The sequence below is a fragment of the Neopelma chrysocephalum genome, unplaced genomic scaffold (assembly GCF_003984885.1).
Source record: "Neopelma chrysocephalum unplaced genomic scaffold, ASM398488v2 Primary Assembly neopelma1_24, whole genome shotgun sequence".
Classification (NCBI taxonomy): Eukaryota; Metazoa; Chordata; class Aves; order Passeriformes; family Pipridae; genus Neopelma; species Neopelma chrysocephalum.
In genome coordinates, this window is record NW_020897693.1 from 45,520,024 (window position 1) to 45,540,067 (window position 20,044).

At 43.2% G+C, this 20,044-nt stretch overlaps 1 protein-coding gene across 6 annotated transcripts in view; it reads left to right on the forward strand.

The window, feature by feature from the left end:
• EVL (Enah/Vasp-like) overlaps window positions 1–18,727 on the forward strand; it is a 126,958-nt gene extending 108,231 nt beyond the window's left edge. For 2 of the 6 annotated variants that reach the window (XM_027673961.1, XM_027673960.1), the window contains exons 5-14: window positions 2,737–2,798; window positions 6,890–7,119; window positions 7,753–7,874; window positions 10,623–10,683; window positions 12,627–12,693; window positions 14,075–14,141; window positions 14,246–14,308; window positions 16,566–16,632; window positions 17,009–17,066; window positions 18,119–18,725. In XM_027673961.1, coding sequence (XP_027529762.1) covers window positions 2,737–2,798; window positions 6,890–7,119; window positions 7,753–7,874; window positions 10,623–10,683; window positions 12,627–12,693; window positions 14,075–14,141; window positions 14,246–14,308; window positions 16,566–16,632; window positions 17,009–17,066; window positions 18,119–18,156 — 835 coding nt within the window. In that variant the 3' untranslated portion in view covers window positions 18,157–18,725. Of the gene's footprint in view, window positions 1–2,736; window positions 2,799–6,889; window positions 7,120–7,752; window positions 7,875–10,622; window positions 10,684–12,626; window positions 12,694–14,074; window positions 14,142–14,245; window positions 14,309–16,565; window positions 16,633–17,008; window positions 17,067–18,118 lie in introns of all 6 variants that reach the window. The other 4 variants (XM_027673959.1, XM_027673963.1, XM_027673962.1 and 1 more) reach the window with 4 other exon arrangements.
• The last annotated feature ends 1,317 nt before the right edge of the window (window positions 18,728–20,044 follow it).

The following is a 20,044-nucleotide window of genomic DNA, read 5'->3' on the forward strand; positions in this document are numbered from 1 at the left end:
CAGTCCTCAAATTTGGATGTCTATTCTGTACATATAAAGTGTGAGCAGCTTAACTATGTTAGAATAAAAATATTTAATTTATTCCTTTTTGTTTAGAGACAGCCTTTTGGATACGTATTATTTGACTGCTACAGGGCACATGGTTCTGGGAAAGCTTCTTTTGCTCCACTGGAGTGGAATAAGCTATGCCAGTAGATGCACTTAGATATTACTGGATCTGCACTAGAAGACTTTCAGCTTTAATTATGCTGATGCATTCTTTAAGTCTAGAGCAGACCTAATTTTAGGCCTATGGGGTTTTTTTAACATCTTATAAACAGGCAAGGAAACTGATATGGTATCTAAGATGAAAATTTGTCTGTTTAAAAGGTTTTTTTAGAGACCTTTACACAAATGTTAAAAGAATATATTTTTAAGTCAGAGTGTAATTTGTCCTCTCTTCTACTTTAGTCCTTGCATACTCCTTAAGTAGCCTTGTGCCAATCTCAGGCTTTATTTAGTTTGACTGGAATAAATTTGACTTCCTAAGAGTTTAAGAACTTCTCCTTTTAGCATGCGTGGGAGGGTGCGTTGGGCACATGTAACCTGCTTCTGACCAAGGGCAGAAGGGGCTGGTATGAACCTCAGTGACTTCAAGTGGCAGTGGCTGAGCTTTCTTTGGGGGAGCCCCCCACACCTCTATCTGTTCTGCAGCAGCTCTAATGACTTGGAGATGTTGTAAGACATATTTCTTTCCTGGTCTGTCAGACTGGAGGTTTCCAAGTCTGTTCTCTAGATAACCCTAGAATTTCCCCCAGGTTTAATCGGGGAAATGTATGTGTCAAGTTGATCTTCATCATCAAATTTCGCTAATAAATGCCAAGCTAAGGTAGGGGACAGTATGCTTGGGAAATTCTTAGTACATGTGTTTACAGTTGGACTTTCAGCAGTGTAATTGATGCTGTTGCATATGTATTCAGCCCATAACCACCAAGGAAGAACCGGGGTATGTATTGAAGTAAAGATTTCTATTTGTTTGGTTTAAAGTGTCATAGCTTAAATGAAAGAGTTGAATCAACCAGCTAAGATTTTCTCAAAACTGTTTCCCTTTTGGATATATGATAATTTTCTAAGATGCCTCTAATAATTTTCTAGAAATTGCCTGGGTTGCATATCCTGAGCATAAAACCAGTTTAGGATTGATCCCTCTGCATCAAAGTCGTGGATTTTCCTTTCCCATGTATTGAACTAGAATTGAAATATGGGAAATTTGTTTTGAAAATTAAGATATTCTTTTTTTCTGCATAGTGTAACTTTCTTTTTTTGGATTTTTCTAGAAAGCTTCTATTGGTATATAAATAAGATAGAATTGTTTAACATTGCAGACTCTGGAAAGTACACATGAAAATGTACCAGGGAGGTCTCTCTAAAATATTACATAAGGAGTCAAAATAGAAATGTTGCTTAGAGTTAAGCTTACCTTACTGTACAGACCAAGAAGTAAAGATGTAGCAGAAAAAAGAAAACTGTGCAATTAAGACTGGCCCAAACATAAAGGAAACAAATTCAGGGCAACCTTGGCCTAGAAACTGTGGAAGACAATTGTAATACACTTTATTACCAAGTGCTTCAGCACTGATTTCTAATTTCAGAATTGTGTTTTAATATTGTTGAAATCTTTAGTCCATATCTATGCACTTGGCAAAAAACCTGGCAAATAGTCTAGTTTTAGGACTAGTTTTTAGCTATCAGTCTTTTTAAGAGGAGCCAAGTGAGAGGGGGTTTGTGGCAGGGGTCAAGGAGCTGGAGTGCTCCTTCTGGCAGGAGCACTCCAGCATGCGAGAGCAGACCCCTGCTGATGGGCCCTTGGAACTGCACATCCCTGCGGACCAGCGCCTGTAACAATCCTTTCCCCGGGGGACACCAGGCCTGGGTAGCACAGGAGCTGGCAGCTCCTGCGGTGAAAGGTGCCAAAAAAGCAGCAGTGCAGTGCTGTGATCAGCATTTGCAGAGGAAACACAGCGGTGATGGTGCTGCTGGGGATGCTGGTGGCACGGGGGCAACTGTGCTGGGGCTGTCAGCTGGACTTGCCAGTGCCAAAAAGGGCTTGGATGTGCACCTGGACAACAGAGGCTTTGAACAGTCAGCACCAAAACGCAGATCAAGCTTTGTTATGTTTTCATTTTAACTACAAGTGCTTTGGGCTCCTGATCCATAAAAGGCTTGGGACTGTGTCATTCTGAATATTTCCTTCCCTGGAGATATTCAGAAGCTATCTGGACACATCCCTGAGTAACATCCTCCAGGGGACCCTGCTTGAGTAGGGAGGTTGGACTAGATGGCCTCTAGTGTTTCCTTCCAACCTTACCCAATTTTTGATTCTGTGATTTTATGCGAGATGCCACTTACTCTTTCCTTGCAGTGCTCATGCACTTCAGGTTAATGGCATGCATGGTTGCTATGTTCTCCTGGGCCTTGGGCACTGACTATTCCTTGTGCAGAGCTATTGAGGAGTTATTAAGTGGATCAACCAACCCCTGCAGTGTCTGGTGAATGCAGGGCAATGTCCTGGTTAAGCTTCCCGAATGTATGAAATGGCCCTGCTGCAGCCAGGGCAAGTGAAATCAGACCCATCTCCATCTCACCAGATCAGAGTCTCACCCAAGACATACAGCTTGAGTGCTTCTCAGGGTATAAAGGTTGTACTCAAAATTATAAAGACATAATAACCAAGAATTTTTTTCATTATTGTTTTAGACAAGTGATGGAGCAACAGCAACAGCGCCAGGAATCTCTGGAAAGAAGAACCTCTACCACAGGCACGTATCAAATCAAGCAGATACAATCTCTCCCTAATTGTCTCCTCTTGCTGTTGGTGGGATTTGTGGGGTGCTATACAAGAGCTAGACCACTAAGAGTGGTTATAGTTTTGAATAGATTTTAAAGCATTTTCAGCTAGAGACTTACATGCCTTTGGGCATGGTTGTGTTGTTTTGCAGAGGCTCAGGTCTGGGACATTCAGGTGATGCTAGGCAGGTTTTGCACTTGGCAAAACTTATACAGCTGAGTGGCATTTTAGATGTACCAAGGAGGCCTGGACATGCTTTTTCCACACCCATGAGGAGAGCAGATAGCACAGCCACTGCTAGAGTGACTCCATGTTTCCAGGGGATGTCAGCACAGAGGCGTTGAAGTGCTGAATGTGCTCAGGCACTCCACACTGTTCTGCAGCACAAAGCAAACTACAGCACAGAGGAAAATATAGCTCTAGATGCTCATCAGTGGGGATTTTGTGATCATGAAGTGAGGAGTCTTCTGTGGACTTTCTTAATGGAATATATATATATTTAATGAGCTTATGAAAATCCTCTATAGCATATTAAGTTGCACTAAGCTGGAGAAAAGATGACAGGAATAGTTTATAACTACAAAATATGGCTTTGCCTCTCTGAAGGAGGCAGAGCAAGGAAGCCAAGATGGCCATCTTATGTTTGGGCTTTGGTTTTGGGCAAGTTTTTTCAGTTAATCTGGTCACATAAGTGAAATGTTTTTCCTCAGCTGTTAAAACTTTTTAGTTTTTGACTTGAAACCATTTCAGACATACACACACACCTTCAGCGACACAAATAGTTGGACTCCTCTTTCAGCAGAGATTAGTGTGCTATTCTGCATAAAGAACTTGGCCAAAATCCTGCCTTGGCATACACAAGGAGCAGGACGTGGCTCCTAAGGGTTGCTGGCCGTCCCCTCTCTGGCTACAAGGTGTTCAGCACCTCTGTGTTCAGCATATCCCTTGCAGCTGTCCTGGTGCAAAGGTGATGCTCGTGATCCTGACTCAGATTCACGTGGGGCTTGGAGGAGCCTCACTGTCACCAGAGCATGCAGCCCATCCCGTGCTGCCAGCGTTCTGCTCCACACACCCCTCCAGCTCTGCTGAGGGCTGGAAATCCCCAAGCTGGTGCCTGCACCATCTCCTCTTTGCTTTGTTTGAGTTTCTGTTTGCGTTTACTTCACGGTTCCTTTTTCTCTGTTCCACTTTGCCTTGGTTTCATTCCTTGCTGCATACCCACCTTATTCTTTTCATTTGTCTTTTCTGTTCTTTTAGTTTCCACCCTTCAATTAAGTCTGTCCTCTCCCCTCTCTCAGCCCCAGTCTCCTCCTCCCACCTCCAGTAACTGCGGTGCTCCTGCCTCTGGTGTTGTGCTCCCCCCACTACCTCATGCCAGCACTGTCTCTTCAGCACCCTTTGTCCCTGAGCCCGGCAGTCAATCCCCTTTCATATCCCAGTGGAGAGCCAGAGAGCCCCCGCAGTTCCTGCACAGGCACTCGGCCTCTGAGCTGCCAACAGCCCCGGGTTCCTCCCCTCCCTCCTGCCCAAATGGCAGGACCGTAATGCCAGGCATCAGGCGAACCTCGCTGTCTCCACCCCCTCTCCATCCTTCCCATTTTCCCTTTGCCTCTTACCAGCCTCTCAGGGGCTCTTCTCTTTCATGCTCTCCTTGGTCTTCTGCTCCCTCTGCCACAAGTGCACCATCTCTGCAGAGGGGTGACGTCCTACAGCCACGTAGTCCCACCATCCTGCCCGTGATTCCAGTCCCACCTGACAGGGTCAAGGGACCCATAGATAAAGCAGGCCAGGAGACCTCAGCAAATGTACCCCTGAATGGCCATCCTGAAGAACAAATTGCTTTAGGCCCCTCTGGGACCCAGGTGAAAAGCGTGGATGGGTCCTTCTTGCCACACCTAGGAGCTGCACCCTGCTCCCCGCTGCCCACCATCACCAGCCCCCTCACCTCCTCTGGCCAGGCTCCTTCCCCATCCTCCCATCCATCATCTTGTCCTCCGCAGCAGTGTTGTCAGCCCATGTCACACTGTCTTCCATTGCCTCCCCCCCACGCTGCTGTGTCTGAGGTGGCTATGCCCAGGAGGACCCCTCCTTACATGACATCACCAGCCATTGCCCACTTGAGTAAGTACTGATTCTGAGTGAGTTGTGACCTGTGTAAAGCCATAGCTGTCAGCTGTTTAAAAAGCCCTGTTGGCACTGCCTGTAACAGTTAGAAAAAAGGGCTGAGAGACCCAAAGCTACTCCTGCTGTATGTGATTTCTGAAACTGAGGTGGAAAAGTATCCAGATCACTCAGGACTGGTCCAGGGACCAGGCAAAAAGTAAGCATCACAGAGCCAGGACCCTATAGCTGAGTTGTTGCAATGCATATTCTTACTGTATTAGGCCAGATGGAGATGTCATTCAGCAGAGTCAAATTGCTTCAAAGAGCTTCATATAGAACCTGTTTTCAGCTGGTCTAAACATAGCAGATGGGCTCTTCTGAAGCTGGAGGCCAGGTCTGTGATAGACTTCTTGTCTGTGTAGGAATACTGGTAGAGGTTGTGATTTTTACTCTTAAAAGTGGTATTTCTGTTACCAGCAAAAGATAGAACATGGATTTTGGTTAAGTTACCCAGAATCCCCTGTGCTTGTGTAATTTATTTAATTCTCTTCCTGGTGTAAACTGCATTTATAGTTGTGGGCTTGTCACTATAACTATTCCAGCAAACCTTTTTCATTGAAGACAGATCAAGAGCTCGGGTCTGGCCACTTTGCATATGGTTTTGATTTCTAGTGCCTACCTAAAGCCTGCGGAGTTAGAACAATTGCAAGTAATGCCTATTTGCAATTCAGAGCATATGTTTTGTGACTTGGATCTGTTCATGTTTATAACCACATATAATGCTAAGGTGACATGCCTGGAAGAGGAAGAAAACTAAAACATTTCCTTTCACTTTCTGCTAAAAATATTACTGTGACCACTGAAGGCTCAGTCCTTCAGCTGATACAAGTCCTTGAAATCTACTTAGTTCAATAAAATTTTAGATTCACATCAGTCCATTATTTTGACTCAGTTCAATTTTTGCCTGAGGCTGGCCTCTAATTAGGTGGGTGTAGTTTTGCAATTACAATTAACTGTACCCACAATGAATTACTAGCTATTATGTTCATGAACGAAAGAGGGCTTGAAATGTTTAAAGTATTTCTAATAGCAGCTATGGTTCATTTCAAGAATGGAATTGGGAGTGTGAAATAATGGCAGAAGTAACCACAGAAATAAGGCAGTATTGTAAGAAAACCCAGATAAGAAGAAAAACAGGCTGTTAATGTTAAATACAGTTTCCAAATGCTTCTCAGTCAAAACCCACCTGTCTTTCAAAATAACACTTACTGAGCAACTGAACTTGTGATTTTGCACCAGGAGCAGCCAGTTCTGACAGAGTGTACGTGGGGAAATATCCTTGGGATGGAGTATTTGTTCAACTGACCTGTTACAGACAGGGAAAACACTGCAACGGAGTTACCACCATCAGCCCCTCCAACAGGCTGCTGCTGCAGTGAGGAGCTTTGCTGAACCTCAGGGTGCTTGGAGCTGGAGTCTCCCCTGGTTATTTTGGAAAACGGGCTGAGGCCACACACCTTCTGTTCAACGGAAAGGAGGATGTGTCGCTGTAACCCATGATTCTTATGAAAAGCTGATGTTAACTGAAGTCCATGAAGTTCACTGATGTAGTTTTTTATCTCCATGTAGAAAGCTATGGGGGAAGCAGAAGAATATGCCACTTACGAATTGGGAAGCGTTGTCCATGTTTTGATTTTGACACAGAATAGAACACTAGCCCGGCCAGGGAGAAGAGGGAGAAGGCTAGTTTGTCAGTGGCAGGGTCTTGCAGGAGGACACAACTGTAGCTGACTGACCATTGATACAAACACCGTTCCCATTCTTCCACATGCATAGTGCTTCCTTGAATTGATCACTCGTCCTGCAGTCAGGTCATGGCCTAGGGGGTGGGAACATGACCTTGTCTGTGGGCTGGAGGAGACAGTGCTTCACATCTAATTCCTATTCTCTGCATTTCAGGCCCAACACTTCCACCTGGTCACCCCAGTGGTGCTGCTGTGATCCCTGCTTCATCTGGGGGGCCCCCACCTCCGCCACCCCCCCCAGTCCCTCCGCCACCCATGGGAGCTGCACCCCCCCCACCGCCCCCGCTGCCATCCGGCGCCGGCCAAGGGGCTGGCACTGAAGATGGGTCAGTGTCAGGGCTCGCAGCAGCTCTGGCTGGTGCCAAACTAAGGAGAGTTCAACGGGTAAGGAAGTGCTACTGGGATTCCCCAATGGGCTCTTGTCTGCTGCAGGAAAGCCTGGCACAGCTAGGTGTAATGGTCTGCAAATCCAGCTTGAAACATGGTGAAACACGCTTCAGCTGGCCACTGGGTGGACTTTTAAATGTGAGCTTGCAGTGAAAATAAAGCTGAGCAGGATTTGTCTGCTGGAGTTTACACTCTTCAGAAAATGTTAATTAGCAAATGGCTGCAAGTTCTGACATTGCCAGGATTTCATTACTTCAGCAAAGTCCACCGTTGTACTATTTGTTAGTGTTTTCAGTTTTTATAAGTGGTTAGAACTACGCTATGCTTACAAAAACCAGTGGAGACTTTTGAGGCCTCATGTCAATAGGTGTCCACTTATGTAAGGGTTGCTTAACCATGCATAAACATAACCATAAATAAACAGCACTGTGGGTTTTTTCATTGTTTGCCCAGACCTTTCTTTGTTTTAGTAAGGGTTCATGTGGGTCTTCTTCCCAAGGCAGAACACATCTTTATCTCTGGTTTCGAGCTGTGATTGTGATCACTGTTCCTAATACTTAAGAAAACTAATCATTAAGGGTGTGGTAAAGGAAACCTTTCATTAATTCCAGTGTTGATTTCTGTCTTAAGCCAGAAGATGGTTCAGGAGGGTCCAGCCCCAGTGGGGTCTCTAAGAGCGATGCCAATCGAACAAGTAGTGGAGGAGGCGGAGGAGGACTAATGGAAGAAATGAATAAATTACTGGCAAAAAGGTTTGTACTTCAAGTAAGCCCCATGAGATCTGCAGCAAACTGGAACAAAGTGCTGTCATTTTGGGTTAGCAGTGGGTCACTTTGGTGCTTCTTTGCAGTTTGACAGGTCCTGCATTGATGCTGGATGCCCATATTGCCTGGCCTTTAATATGAAAGGTGTTGCAGCAATGATACCTGGTGGGGTGTAGCTGCTGTAGCAGATCCTGCAGTGTGGTAGCTTTCAAAGATGGTGATAAATGCATCCTCTGGGTTTTTGCCATTTTACTAGATCTATTTCAAAGTTACTGTTTTCAGTAAGAGTAAACTGTGAAAGGAACTTAGACAAATCATTCTTTATGTCACACATTCAGGATGTTGAGCCCAAAAATAAAAACACAGTTGCAATAAAAGGAAAGACCTTGGCAGGTAAACTATTATTAATTCTCAGTGTGTTTCAGACAGACTAGCCTAGTTATTCTCTACTAAAGCAAGTTGTGATGTATCAAGCTACCAGCTGTTAAAAAGCACTCAATTTTTCTAATTTTTTTTTCTCTTTTCCCCTTATTCCATCAGACTGTTCTGTCAGACTCCCAAGTTCCTAGTGTTAGATGCTTTATTTTTAGATCTAATTTTTTTAAACTTATGAATAGTGAAGGAAAAGGATGAATAAAATAATGAGGGGTAGGTACAGTTGTAGAGTGTGCAGAGATGGAGTTTTTAAATAATGTTCTCTAGTATAAAGAGAGTTCCCAGCTCAAAGAATTTGATTCCAACTTTTCTCCACGTCCTGTTCATTTCAGAAGGAATTCTGAATGTGGACTTTAGATGTAATCCTTTGAAAAGTATTAAATAAATACACAACACTCCAAAAAGTTCCAAGCAGTATAAAGCAGAAAAAAGATAATTTTCTTTCTTTTCAGAATTAAAATAACTTGACAGCTTTTAATAGTTTTTTACTGGTTCTTGGGCTGCTCCATATGAAGCAGTTGTCTGAAAGCGAAGTAAGGTTTGGTGACTAGATTCTGGGGCAACTAGCTCTGTTCAAGCAAGCAAGCTGAATGGACATCTCATATGTTTGGATATAGAAATTGTACACACTTCTGTGGTTCTAGTCAAAGGTGTATGCCAGTATGGCTTTTGGCAGTGGGATCTCGTGTCTTCAGGTATTCAGGGTCAAATTTCCCTGATACCTTAACAAGAGCACTCGCACTGCTGTGAGCACTCTGTTACCTCTACGCTGAAAATAACTGAGCTGCAAATACTTTCCCAGGGAGTTGATAGCAACAGAATTGTCCCCTAAATTTTGCTTCACAAAGCCGTGGAAGTAATTGGAAATATGCAAGTGTCAGTCAAGGGTGTAATCTGGGCACATGATGTTAAACTGATACTGACAGGACTTCTTTTGACTGCAAACCCCTTTTTATGCATGATGACATAAAGGAAGAACCTGGCACTGTGTTTCAGGTTGTTCTTACCTGCCTTACTAACCTACTCTTATGAGGAGGTAAAAAAAATGTTTTTTTAAACTGAGCATGTTCAATACAGAAATCACAGAGTAATGAGCATGGGATCTCAGGGGGCCTTTTCTGAGCAGTAAACCCCATGCTCAGAAACAGAGAATATGTCTAATGCTCATAAGTAACTGAGGAAAACGCTTTTGAGAGTTCAGGTGCTATAAAATACCACTCTCTAGACTTAGTGGGCCCCCTGAGAGGAGCCCTTTGCCTCAGGACTGAAGTGCAAACAGCATAATGAACTCACAAACCACTGTCATTTCCAGCCCAGTTAAGTTTGTTGCAGGACATAAATCTAACACTGGTCTCTCACCCTGGCAAATATTTCTCTCACTTAGATTTGTAATAATTATAATTTTTTTTTCTTAGAAGAATCAGGTAAATATTAGGGAAAGACTACAAAAATTATTACCAATCTAATAAACGTATTGATGCAGTTGAATATCTGGAAATAATTCCCACAGAGCACAGTGTCCTACAGAACATACTCATCTGTTTGGGTTTTTTTGGTCAAATTTTCATCAAATCCTCCAAGTTGTGTATCCAGTGTGGCTTTTCTCAGAAACCTTTCTTAGTGCCACTTGGGATTTTTTTAAATATGAGATGAATATTGCTCTCTTCAGAAGCAAGACTAAATGAAAAACCTGTCATATTGGTGTTTTAAAAAACATCTGCTAAGGGTAGTGTTCACAGGTGAATAAGGGTAAAGTTCAGCACAACCAAAATCCGTGTGGAGGCTTGAGCTGCAGTTCCGCTAATTGTCTAAAATGGAAAATTGGATATCTGGAGCTGACTGAGAACAGTGTCATCACTGCAGTACCCATCTGAGCCACCTGGGAGGGGCGAAGGGGGGGTGGCTGGTCCTCAGAAACCCCTTCAGGGGTTTGAGTTGTTCCTCCGGTGTAAGACCCAGGAGACACAACTTCCTGAGTCCTGAGGAGAAGCCATTCCTTTCTCAACCAGTTTCATACCCAGCTGTGCTTCCTTCCTCCACTTCAGCACATTTCCTTCTGCTCTGCACCCTGTGTTCCTCTGTTAAACATTGCCACATAATATTGTCCCTTCTCCCTGAGTTGTATCACTGGGGCCTGGATTCCTCACCTCCACCCCAGTTCTACACAACCAAACACATCCAGCCATTCCCTAGGATGAACGATATAAATAGTAACTCCCACCAAAGCCTGAATCAGTCTTCCCACATGGATGTGTTTCTAGTGGGTTGACTGTGTGTTCTCTCTCATGTTCCTTTGCCAAGGAGGAAAGCAGCGTCACAGTCAGACAAGCCAGCTGACAAAAAGGAAGAGGAAAGCCAAAACGTAAGTGAAAGACTCCTCACCATTGTGCTCTTGCAAATTCCTTGTCAGCCAAAGTCCTGTGCTCATTCACTGTGTGTGATCCAGGAATAGATGTACACATGCAATCAAAAGCTGAATGTAACTGCTTCCACCTTTCCTGGGAACAGCACCTTATAAACAGGAATTGTTGCTTTATTCATACGCTAAATCCAAACCAGGCACTTTCTCGTGGTCTGATCCGAATGCTGTAAGGGGTGGTAGATTCTTGCCCTGTAAGAAGATGCATTGAACCTCCTGGCAAGTCAACCTGAGATCATGTTCAAGTTTCTTATTTTACGTTTGAGGCTTCAGCTAAGCTGAAGTGGATCATCAACCACGGGGTGTAACTCTGGTTTGCCAACCTCCACACAAAGTGAGAATCAGCTCACTTGAGACCCGAGTGCACAATGAACGTCTGGGAGGGATGAAGGGTAAACAGTGTATACAGTGTATTAACTATTAGACCATTCAAAAGTCAAAATACGTGTTCATGATACCTACACTAAAATGAGATAGAATTTAAGCAATTTCAGGGAACTTTGATTCATTTCTATTTTAACTATTCTGTCAGTATATTGTCCACAAAAGCAATTATACCGGAGGTTTTATTTGATACAGTCTGTAGGCTGAACTTGATACAGCAATTTTGAGTTCAACATGCAGATGAAAACATTTTTTTACCCGTGGAACTAGTAGAGCATGAAAGATCTTTCCTGTTTCAAGAGAGGGCAGGATTTGCACTGTGTCCCTTCCCATGTGGTGCTTTTCTGGGCTACTGCTCATTCAGCATTCCTGTTGCTAGCCAGTAGCCTCATGAAGGCTTTCTGCCATGGCTGTGTGCCTCAATTGCCTGTATAGAGATGTTCCCCCAAAGACAAAGTAACAGCTGCTCAGTAGAAAATCCATTTGGAAAACGTAGGTCTCGCCCCAGGCTGAAAGGTTTGTAGCAAGAGCAGGAATAAGGAGTTTGCACTGTTTAGGTAGAAATGCAGAATTTTTTGCATGTTCCTCAAGGGATGCTTCAAGCATGGAATTTGCCTGTTGAACTCACTATGCAACCATTGCTCTTAATCTTGCCCCAAAGCTGGTTTTGAACCATATACTTGGAGATGAAAGGCACCATTTGGCTTCTAACTATTCAGCCTCTGCTGTCTTTCCGTCCCTTCTTCTCTCTCCTTGAAGCTCTACATTAGTTTATATCCCCAATCAAACTTTTCAATAGCACCAAACTGTTTAGAAAGGTGTTTTTGAGTACATTTTGTGGTCAGGATATCTTCTATCAGACTGGGTGCAATTCCATTTTACAATGCATAGGTAATGCTTTGCTGAGCATGTTTTGACAGCTGCTAAATAATTTGTCATGTCAAACATATGGATGAATTGTTTATGATGTCACACATAAATCCCAAACAAAAGAGTACATATCTGTGATAAGTGTTTAATCTTCTGCTTAAGAGGAATACTGATTGATTTAGTTACATTCTGCTAGTACCTGGACTGCTCTCACTGATACCAGTGGCTGTCCTGGGCTGAAAGGCTGGGATCTGAGCTACTGTTCCTTCAGATGGCTCAGTATCCATGTCTCAGAGAGCTTCTAAATTTGGGAAATGGATGGTTTGTATTTAGGCAACAGCAGACAGCACTTTAGAGTGGTTTCAGCCTGGTTTGTTATATAGAGATAAGACCGATTGAGTGTAATCCTGAAAAGGTGTCCATATTAGCTAAAATGAAAAGGATGTATTTTGCCATTCTAAAGGGAGACAAAGTTTAAATGGTCTTGAGCCCGTACCTTGGCAGCAGTGCCTGTTGGACATGGTTGGAGGAAACTTGCTTTTGTACCACACATGCTACCGCTGGTCTCCAGAGTAGAAGAGCACTGTGCTTCATCTCCAAAATTCAGTAATGTCGTGTTTTTCTCTTTATAGGATGATGCTAGCACCTCTCCTTCAACCAGTACACGAGGCTCTGCCCAGCAGCAGCAAAATTCGTCAGGTATTAAGTCCAACTACTAATTGTAGTTGTAATTGTCTTCATAATCTAGTCTTCACCACCACCTCTAGGCTCTGGATTCATTGCCCTACTTCTGAGTGCAGCAGCAGTAAATAACAGAAAAATTCCTGAATAGTTATTGTTTTAAAAACTGTACTCATCAAGAAATTATTATTTTATATCTTCGCAGCCAAGAAAATTGCAATACAGCCAGTTTATTTATTGGGGTCCAGTCATGCAGCTGAGGATCTGTGTCTTCAGCATTGTGCACCTAAATCTTCAGAATTTAGGTGCACAATCACCTAAATTTAGAATCTACTGAAAAAAGCTGTATTATTATTTTACTTTTTGTAGTGTAGATGCCTTGATTGATACAGTTGAGGTTTGGATCTCAAACTGCTATGCTTCCTTAGCCTAGTAGCTTGTTGCAATAAGGCTGATCCTGAGAGTTACTAGATGAAATTAAGGAGCCCCCAAAATATGTTTTTCCTGCAATTAATTGAAATAACTGTATCTGAGTAGATGAGCTGCAAGCAGTCACATTCATCCTTGCATCAGTCTTGGCTTTCATGCATGCTGAAAGAAATCTCTCCCAAGGAAATGAGTATTTAACCATTCCAGCTTCCTTTTGGAACAAAGCCATGACTTGTGTGCTTTGCAAGGGAAGGACAAGAAGCCAGGAGAAAGGTGCATGTAAATGAGGAACAAGATCTAGAGATTTTCTGGGAGTGCCCATAATTCTTTTAAAGGCCTTTTCGGGGCCTCACAGAGGAGCAAATCCTTGTATATAATGCTGTATGTTACTCAAGTCCCTGAAACAATTCACTTCATTTTAGGAGGAGAATGGGACCATAGTAAGCACTTTCAGTAACAAGGGTTATGTAAGTGCAGCTTTTGGGAAAGTTCTGTGAATTAGAAATGTAGTCAACATTAAATAAATTCTCTGTGGAGATTTGCATAGTGGGGTCTCAGTGCCCTGTTTTTAGATACACCCGCATTTTCTACCAACTCTGCAGCCAAAAAACTAAGACTTTTTAACTTAAAATACAAATAAGTCTTGTACTGAATAAAATAAGCCTTGCAGCAAGTAGCCTGTATTTCCTGATAGAAGTGATTTATGCTTTTCCTCCTAGTGTTCGAATACTGTGTCTTTTTAGTGCTGTTTAACTATCCAGTCCCTAATTAAAGGGATCACTAAGCAGATTTTTGCCAATGCTTTCCCTATAATGTAGGCAACTGCACTCATTCAGCAAGCCCACTTTCCTGGTTTTTCTAAGTCCCTCATCCTAACTGAATTGAAAGCAGCTGTATAAGACAATCAACGTCAAGACATTTTTGTTGTTAGAGCAACATAATAAACTAATTTTTCATGTTTGTTTTTCAGACTCTGGGAAGAAGCCATGGGAAAGGAGCAATTCTGTTGAAAAGCCTGTATCTTCATTACTTTCTAGGTGAGCTGCATGGGTTGTCCCTGTGGCTGGCTAGCAGTCGGGATGGTCATGCTGTCCCTGTGGCACCTGCACAACTCATGTCTCGTTTCATTCCATTGCTGTAGAAATCCATCAGTGGCGAAGAGCTGTGAAGCTAAGAGCCCCACACAATCCCACGTGTCTTCTAGGTACTGGCTAACAGCCTGGCTTCTTAACTGTCTTGGCTTGTCCTTTGGCTAATCCCATCATTCAGCACTGATGTTCGTCTTCCCTCAAGTCTTTTACTCATTCATTTACAATGTGCTTTGTCTGTTGCTGCACAAAGTGTGAAGGTAGAGTGTGTTGTGTCAAAGGCTTGTTCCATGGAAAGAGCCCCCTGCTCACGTGGGCACAGGCATCACAGAAGTTAATCACAGTGAAGCAAGTGCTTAAACCATCTGTGTGTGTGAATCAGAGACGTGGGCTTGGTGGTGCTGTGCCATGTGGAAGGCAGGTTTTGGAGCATCTTTTTACAGCAGTTTCAGGATGACCGTGCCAATAGGTGAAGCTCTCATTGCCCAACCTCTGCAGAAATAGAAATGCAAAAGCAGAAGTGATCTGAAGAGTCTGCAGTTGGGATAAGGGAAGTTATTCTTCCACCCATGCAACTGCAGTGGGTGCATAAGAAAGGAGAGCAAGGCTTGGTGTAGTAAATCAATAAAATCAAGCTGTAAAAAGGCACAGCAACAGATAGGGCCTTCAGACATAAGGGGTTCAAAAACTAGCAGGTTTCAAAGGCCAACAAAAGTCCTTTCAGTCAGAAGAGCCAAGCTGCAGGATCAGCACCCATGTTTTTAGTCACAGAGATTGACTAAAGTTAGATATTGGACAGCTAAAGAGAGGCTTGCTTCCAGTGCTGGTTGAGGGCCACCCAGTGTTACTGGACACTGAGATGGATGGATAAGCTGAATAGGGAGGTAGAACGCAGGCTTAGATATGTTTAGCATTTACTGCAAAGAGATGTAAAATTTTATGTTATTAGGTATGTGATAGTGCTGATAGTCTGGAGAGAAAGTTGCCAATGGCAACTATCTGCATATGTTTGCTGCTGTGTTACAAATGCTGTAACATGCCCTGCCTAAACACTCAGAGGGATACATCCATGTTATTACAGCAAAATACAGTTTCGCCAGCCCTCCTAAAACCAATGGAACATGTTGGTTCTAGGAAAATATGAGTTTCAAATAGATGCAGAAAGACTGTTCTTTTTCCTTGCAAATGGGAATGAAATGTGGGCTATTGAGAGCAGCCATCATGTTTCACTAGCTGTCTTCTATAATGCTATTCCATCCTGAGAGGAGGAGTTCAGCGGGAAAAAATGCTTTCCTAATTTAGCGCCTGGAGTAGTGCTCAGTAGTAGTAGTGCTTGCTTGAAAAGATTTCTGTGGGGGAAGTGGGGCAGGTTTCTAAAGCTCTTGGTGGTGACCTCTTTCTGTTCCTGATCAGTTTGATGGCGATTCTATCTGTCTTAACTCCCAGCTTAGCTGTGTCATGGTAGGACACATGTCAAGGTTTCCCAAGAAAGGGTTGCAAGACCAAGCAACCCTCAGGAGCAGCAGCATCTCTGCCAGCACCCATTTTGGGCACAAAGATGATGGCAAAATTATTTGAAGCCTTTGTATAGTTTCATGGTTAGTTTTTAAAATGTTTTGGAGTTACTGATTAAATGAGAAAGGCAAGCAGCTTCTTCTTCCTTAATTTATTTTATCAGATGTCATCAGAGTTCAGCCCACTGACTAATATCATGTTGAAAGACCAATAACACTCACGTGTACCAGTCATTAAGGCCAGACTGGCTTTGTTTCTGGGTCAATAAAAACTGACTGTGATACATAATGCTATCGAGAAACCACACTTGACTAAGTCAGGTCTTCCAGGGAAAGGATTAGTGGCTTATTATCTTCCCTATTATATTTTTCTAACCTGTAATCTACTATTACTTTAGCCCCCAGTTAAAGCCTAGGTTGCCAAGACAGGGTTGCTGTACAGAAAACAGACTGTGAGAGAAAGCCAGACATGTAGCTTGCAAATTGCAAATGCTGTAATAAAACACACTGTTCAACAGGCTTTATCCCCTCAGTGTTTTCTGGTCTGAAATCATTGAGATTCTCAACACCAAAAAAAAAAAAAATCGTTTCAGTGCAGTCTTTGTGCTCCCTCCAATATGTCTGCAATGGGAGAAATTTCACAGCATCTTTGAGGGTCAGGTTGTGCATATGGGAGCAGTGCTGCTCCCTGGCTGCCAAATGCTCTTGAGCAGCATGATAAGGAGTCTCCTGTCCAGCACTGGAACTCAGGTGCTCCTGCTCTGCGGTGGATTTCATCCACACCATCAGGTACGTGTAGCTTAGCACACGTTACAAGGAACTAACTGGGTTTTTTAATGCTCTTCTTCCATTTCTCAAGGATGAAACCAGTGAGCAGCAGCAATGATGTGGCTATGGATGCCTTAGATTTTGATCGAATGAAACAGGTGAGTGAAGAAGCCATTTGCACTTAAGAGATTCAATGAGCTACCCATTTTCCCCCATGCATGCGCTGTACAAGCAAAACAGCTGTTCAGTCTTCTGATTTCCTCTATAACTAGGTGCTTAGAGAAGGGCTAGCTGGTGAGCAGCAAGAGAGCACAATCTCACTGCTATTTCATCAATATGTCTGTACAGAAATGTGCAAATAAATATGCCAGCATCTTCTGCATCCGTGCCTGGGAGTGCAGAAGTAGCTGTTAGTAGTGCCAGGCTCTGATCGGCCGCGGAGGCGGGGGACAAGCACAACCGTGTTAAACTTGCATTTTCTTCCACCAGTTAGAAGGAAATTCTGAGCAGCTGACTTGTGTTTTGTTTCATCAGGAAATATTGGAGGAAGTTGTAAGAGAGTTACACAAAGTGAAAGAGGAGATAATTGATGGTAAGAAAGAGAAAAATTATTATTTTTCTCATCTTTATGACTAATTTCCCATAGATAAGATGACAGGAACTGCAGAGAGTTCCCTGGTGTTTTCAGACTTCTCTGAGCAGCTCTGATTTATACACACATTTGAAGAACAAGCATCTACCTTATCTGAGCTCTGACCATAACATTGTGTTTACATCCTTTATTATGCTGTTGATGAGCATTTTTACCACCAACCTATGAGAAATTCACTGGCTGGTGTTTCTCACAGGTGGGAGGGTGAGAAAGGGCCTGCCCGTAGCCCATGGCACATCAATTTATCACAATTAGCAAGCATGAAATCTTGTGACTAGCTGGCCACTCAGGTCTGGGATGAGGAGGGGACAAAAGCAGCTAACTGAAAATCCTTCCCAAAAATCTTCTGTAGGCTTCCTGTGCTTGAAGAGCTAGTTTAGACCTTCATTTGGTTACAGCTTTCCGAATAGCCATGCATTTTTATAATTCATTGAAAAATACAGCAGCTGTACCAAATGTATCAGCACTTTTTTTATAAATTGCTTTGCAATATACAACTGAAAGTATTTTTCAGGGCCACTGTTGAAATGCTCAGTAAAATTCCTATTTGAAGCCCACACTAGGGCATATGAAGGATGCATGTCCACACACTGTACTCCCCACCTTAGATTACACAGAAGGGAAAAAGAGGAGACTGTAAAACAGCTAAAATCCATTCCCTGTCCCCTTGCTCTAGACCTGTGTGCTCACAAAGCTCGGGGCAGTTTGCAGTTGAAGAGGCCCTTGCCCAAATGCTACCGTCCCAGCAGCTTGGCCCTCAGAGCCTCCCTAGTTCATTCCAGTGCAAAATAAGGCATTCACATACACCACAGATGCAACTTCTTAAAGTAGTACTGCAGTTTGCAAGCCAGCAGCTGACTGCTTACCCTTACTCATCCTTTACCCTCCACTCATCCTTCTACCAGCGTGTACTTTCTGCAACCTCTGTACTTAGCATTTTCCATCACACTGGATGTAACATTATGCACTAACTTTTTGGTTTGGTTTTCTAGCCATACGGCAGGAGTTGAGTAGAATCAGTACAACATAATGATTGCAAAGCATTTGGACGGTACTAAGAATGCTAGGAAGATCGGATCATTTCTAAGTATACCAAGGTCATGCAAGATGGTGAGAGAGGACACCGGCACTGTCTTTGTTCATACACCCTTTTTATTAGCAGACTCAGCACACTTTGAAGCTTGCTGCTGCCTTGGATTCGCTTCATTTTCAAAGTCTTAATCTAAAGATTATTAAATTTTAAATTTTCGGATTTTTTAGATTTCATCTGACACTGCACATTGGATTTGTCAGCCTTTTTTGTATTTTGTATTTGCTTATTTAAATGTATTACCTTTCTTTTTAGTAGTAGATAAGAACACACGTGAACCATTTGCTTTTGATAGGTGACTTCAAAGTAATTTTACTAGTAGTCTGCAATGTAAATGAAGATCCTTTGCCAACAGAAACGTATTGAGGCATCACCAGAAGAAAGAGAGACATGTTTAGTTGTCAGCCAACAAGTTCTTTGTCTCAGAGTTATCACAATATTAAAAAATGGTACGTCAGTGCATCACAGTATCTGTGTTCATATTGGTAATAAACTGTTTATTGTCCACATGGTCCTGCCTTTCTTTGTTTCATTTGTCCCTTGAGCTCCCACACTTCTGTGTCACTTGAGTTGATGGTAAGGGGAAGGTGACTGAGGATCACTGTCGGGTGGCAGCTCTGCCTGGCCAGCGCCGCAGAGCATGAGGAGAGAACCTGAGTGTTTATGGTTGATGCAGTGGCCACAGCCCTGCCTTCTCTCACAGTGAGACGTGGCTCTCACCTGCCCAGCCCTCTTGCACTGCCAGCTGAGCACCACCTCCTGCAGCCAGGCTGCCACAACCTCAGCAACTTCTTGCCAAAGTCAGTGAGGGGCAGTGGCCTACGGCTCTTCTCAGGCCACTACCACCTGTCCCACTGCATCTTCAGCCATCACTGAAAAAAAACACAGGTCCCATCACCTGCACCTCCTTCAGGCTTCCAGTAATAAAAGGGAGGTGTTTATGCAGAACAAGGCTACCAAAGGCATTAGGAGGATGCAGGCTGAAATCATTGGCATGGCACTGCTGACTAGAGGCATAAGGGGAGTAATTTGTTAATCTTGTGCAGGTCTTGAGCATTATCCAAGATATGCATACAGGACACCAAACACTTAACAGTGCATACCCAGTCATATCTTTGAGGTCGTACAGTTTTTTTCTTTACAGCCATTTTTTCCACCAGCACAATCTTAGGAAATTCTGCTTGATTTAGTTTGGCGCAAGCTTTACGTGGCAGTTGTCTTGATACCATCTTCTTGATAACTTTGTGCAAAAGGCAAGAGGTTGGAGTTCAGCTACTGAAGTCTGTCAAATATTTTCCAAGCTCCTTTCCTTGCTTCAGGCTTTCATGAAGATTTTGTTTTAAATCTGTTTAAATTTGTTTAAATCTGTTTTAAATTTGTTTAAAACACCAGAAATGGTTTTGGGAGCAGAGCCTGGTGCAGCAGCCCAGGAGGGGCTATGTTCCACCTGCTTGCGTCCCCCAGGCCTCATGGAGCAGTGCAGCAGGCAGGAGGGACTGCTGGCCAGCTACGGGAGACCCAGGAGAGGAGGCAGGATGGGTTGTGCTTGGTAGTTTGCTGTAAAATGTTACCTGTGTTCTTTTGGGGACCATGGCATGTTCTTCAGTGCTCTTCAAAGCAGCATGATCTGCCTTTTAAAAACGAGTCTTTTTTACAGTGTGGTTATGCTGTAATTAAATATGGGAGAAATGGGAGTAATCTGAGTTTAATGCAATGGTGAGCTCCAGTCTGAGCCTGATGTTTGTTAGATGTTTAATTCCAGCAGAAGGCAAGAGATAGGTTAAACTGGGATAGAGATTTCCACATGGGAACTAAAGCAGGCAGACAC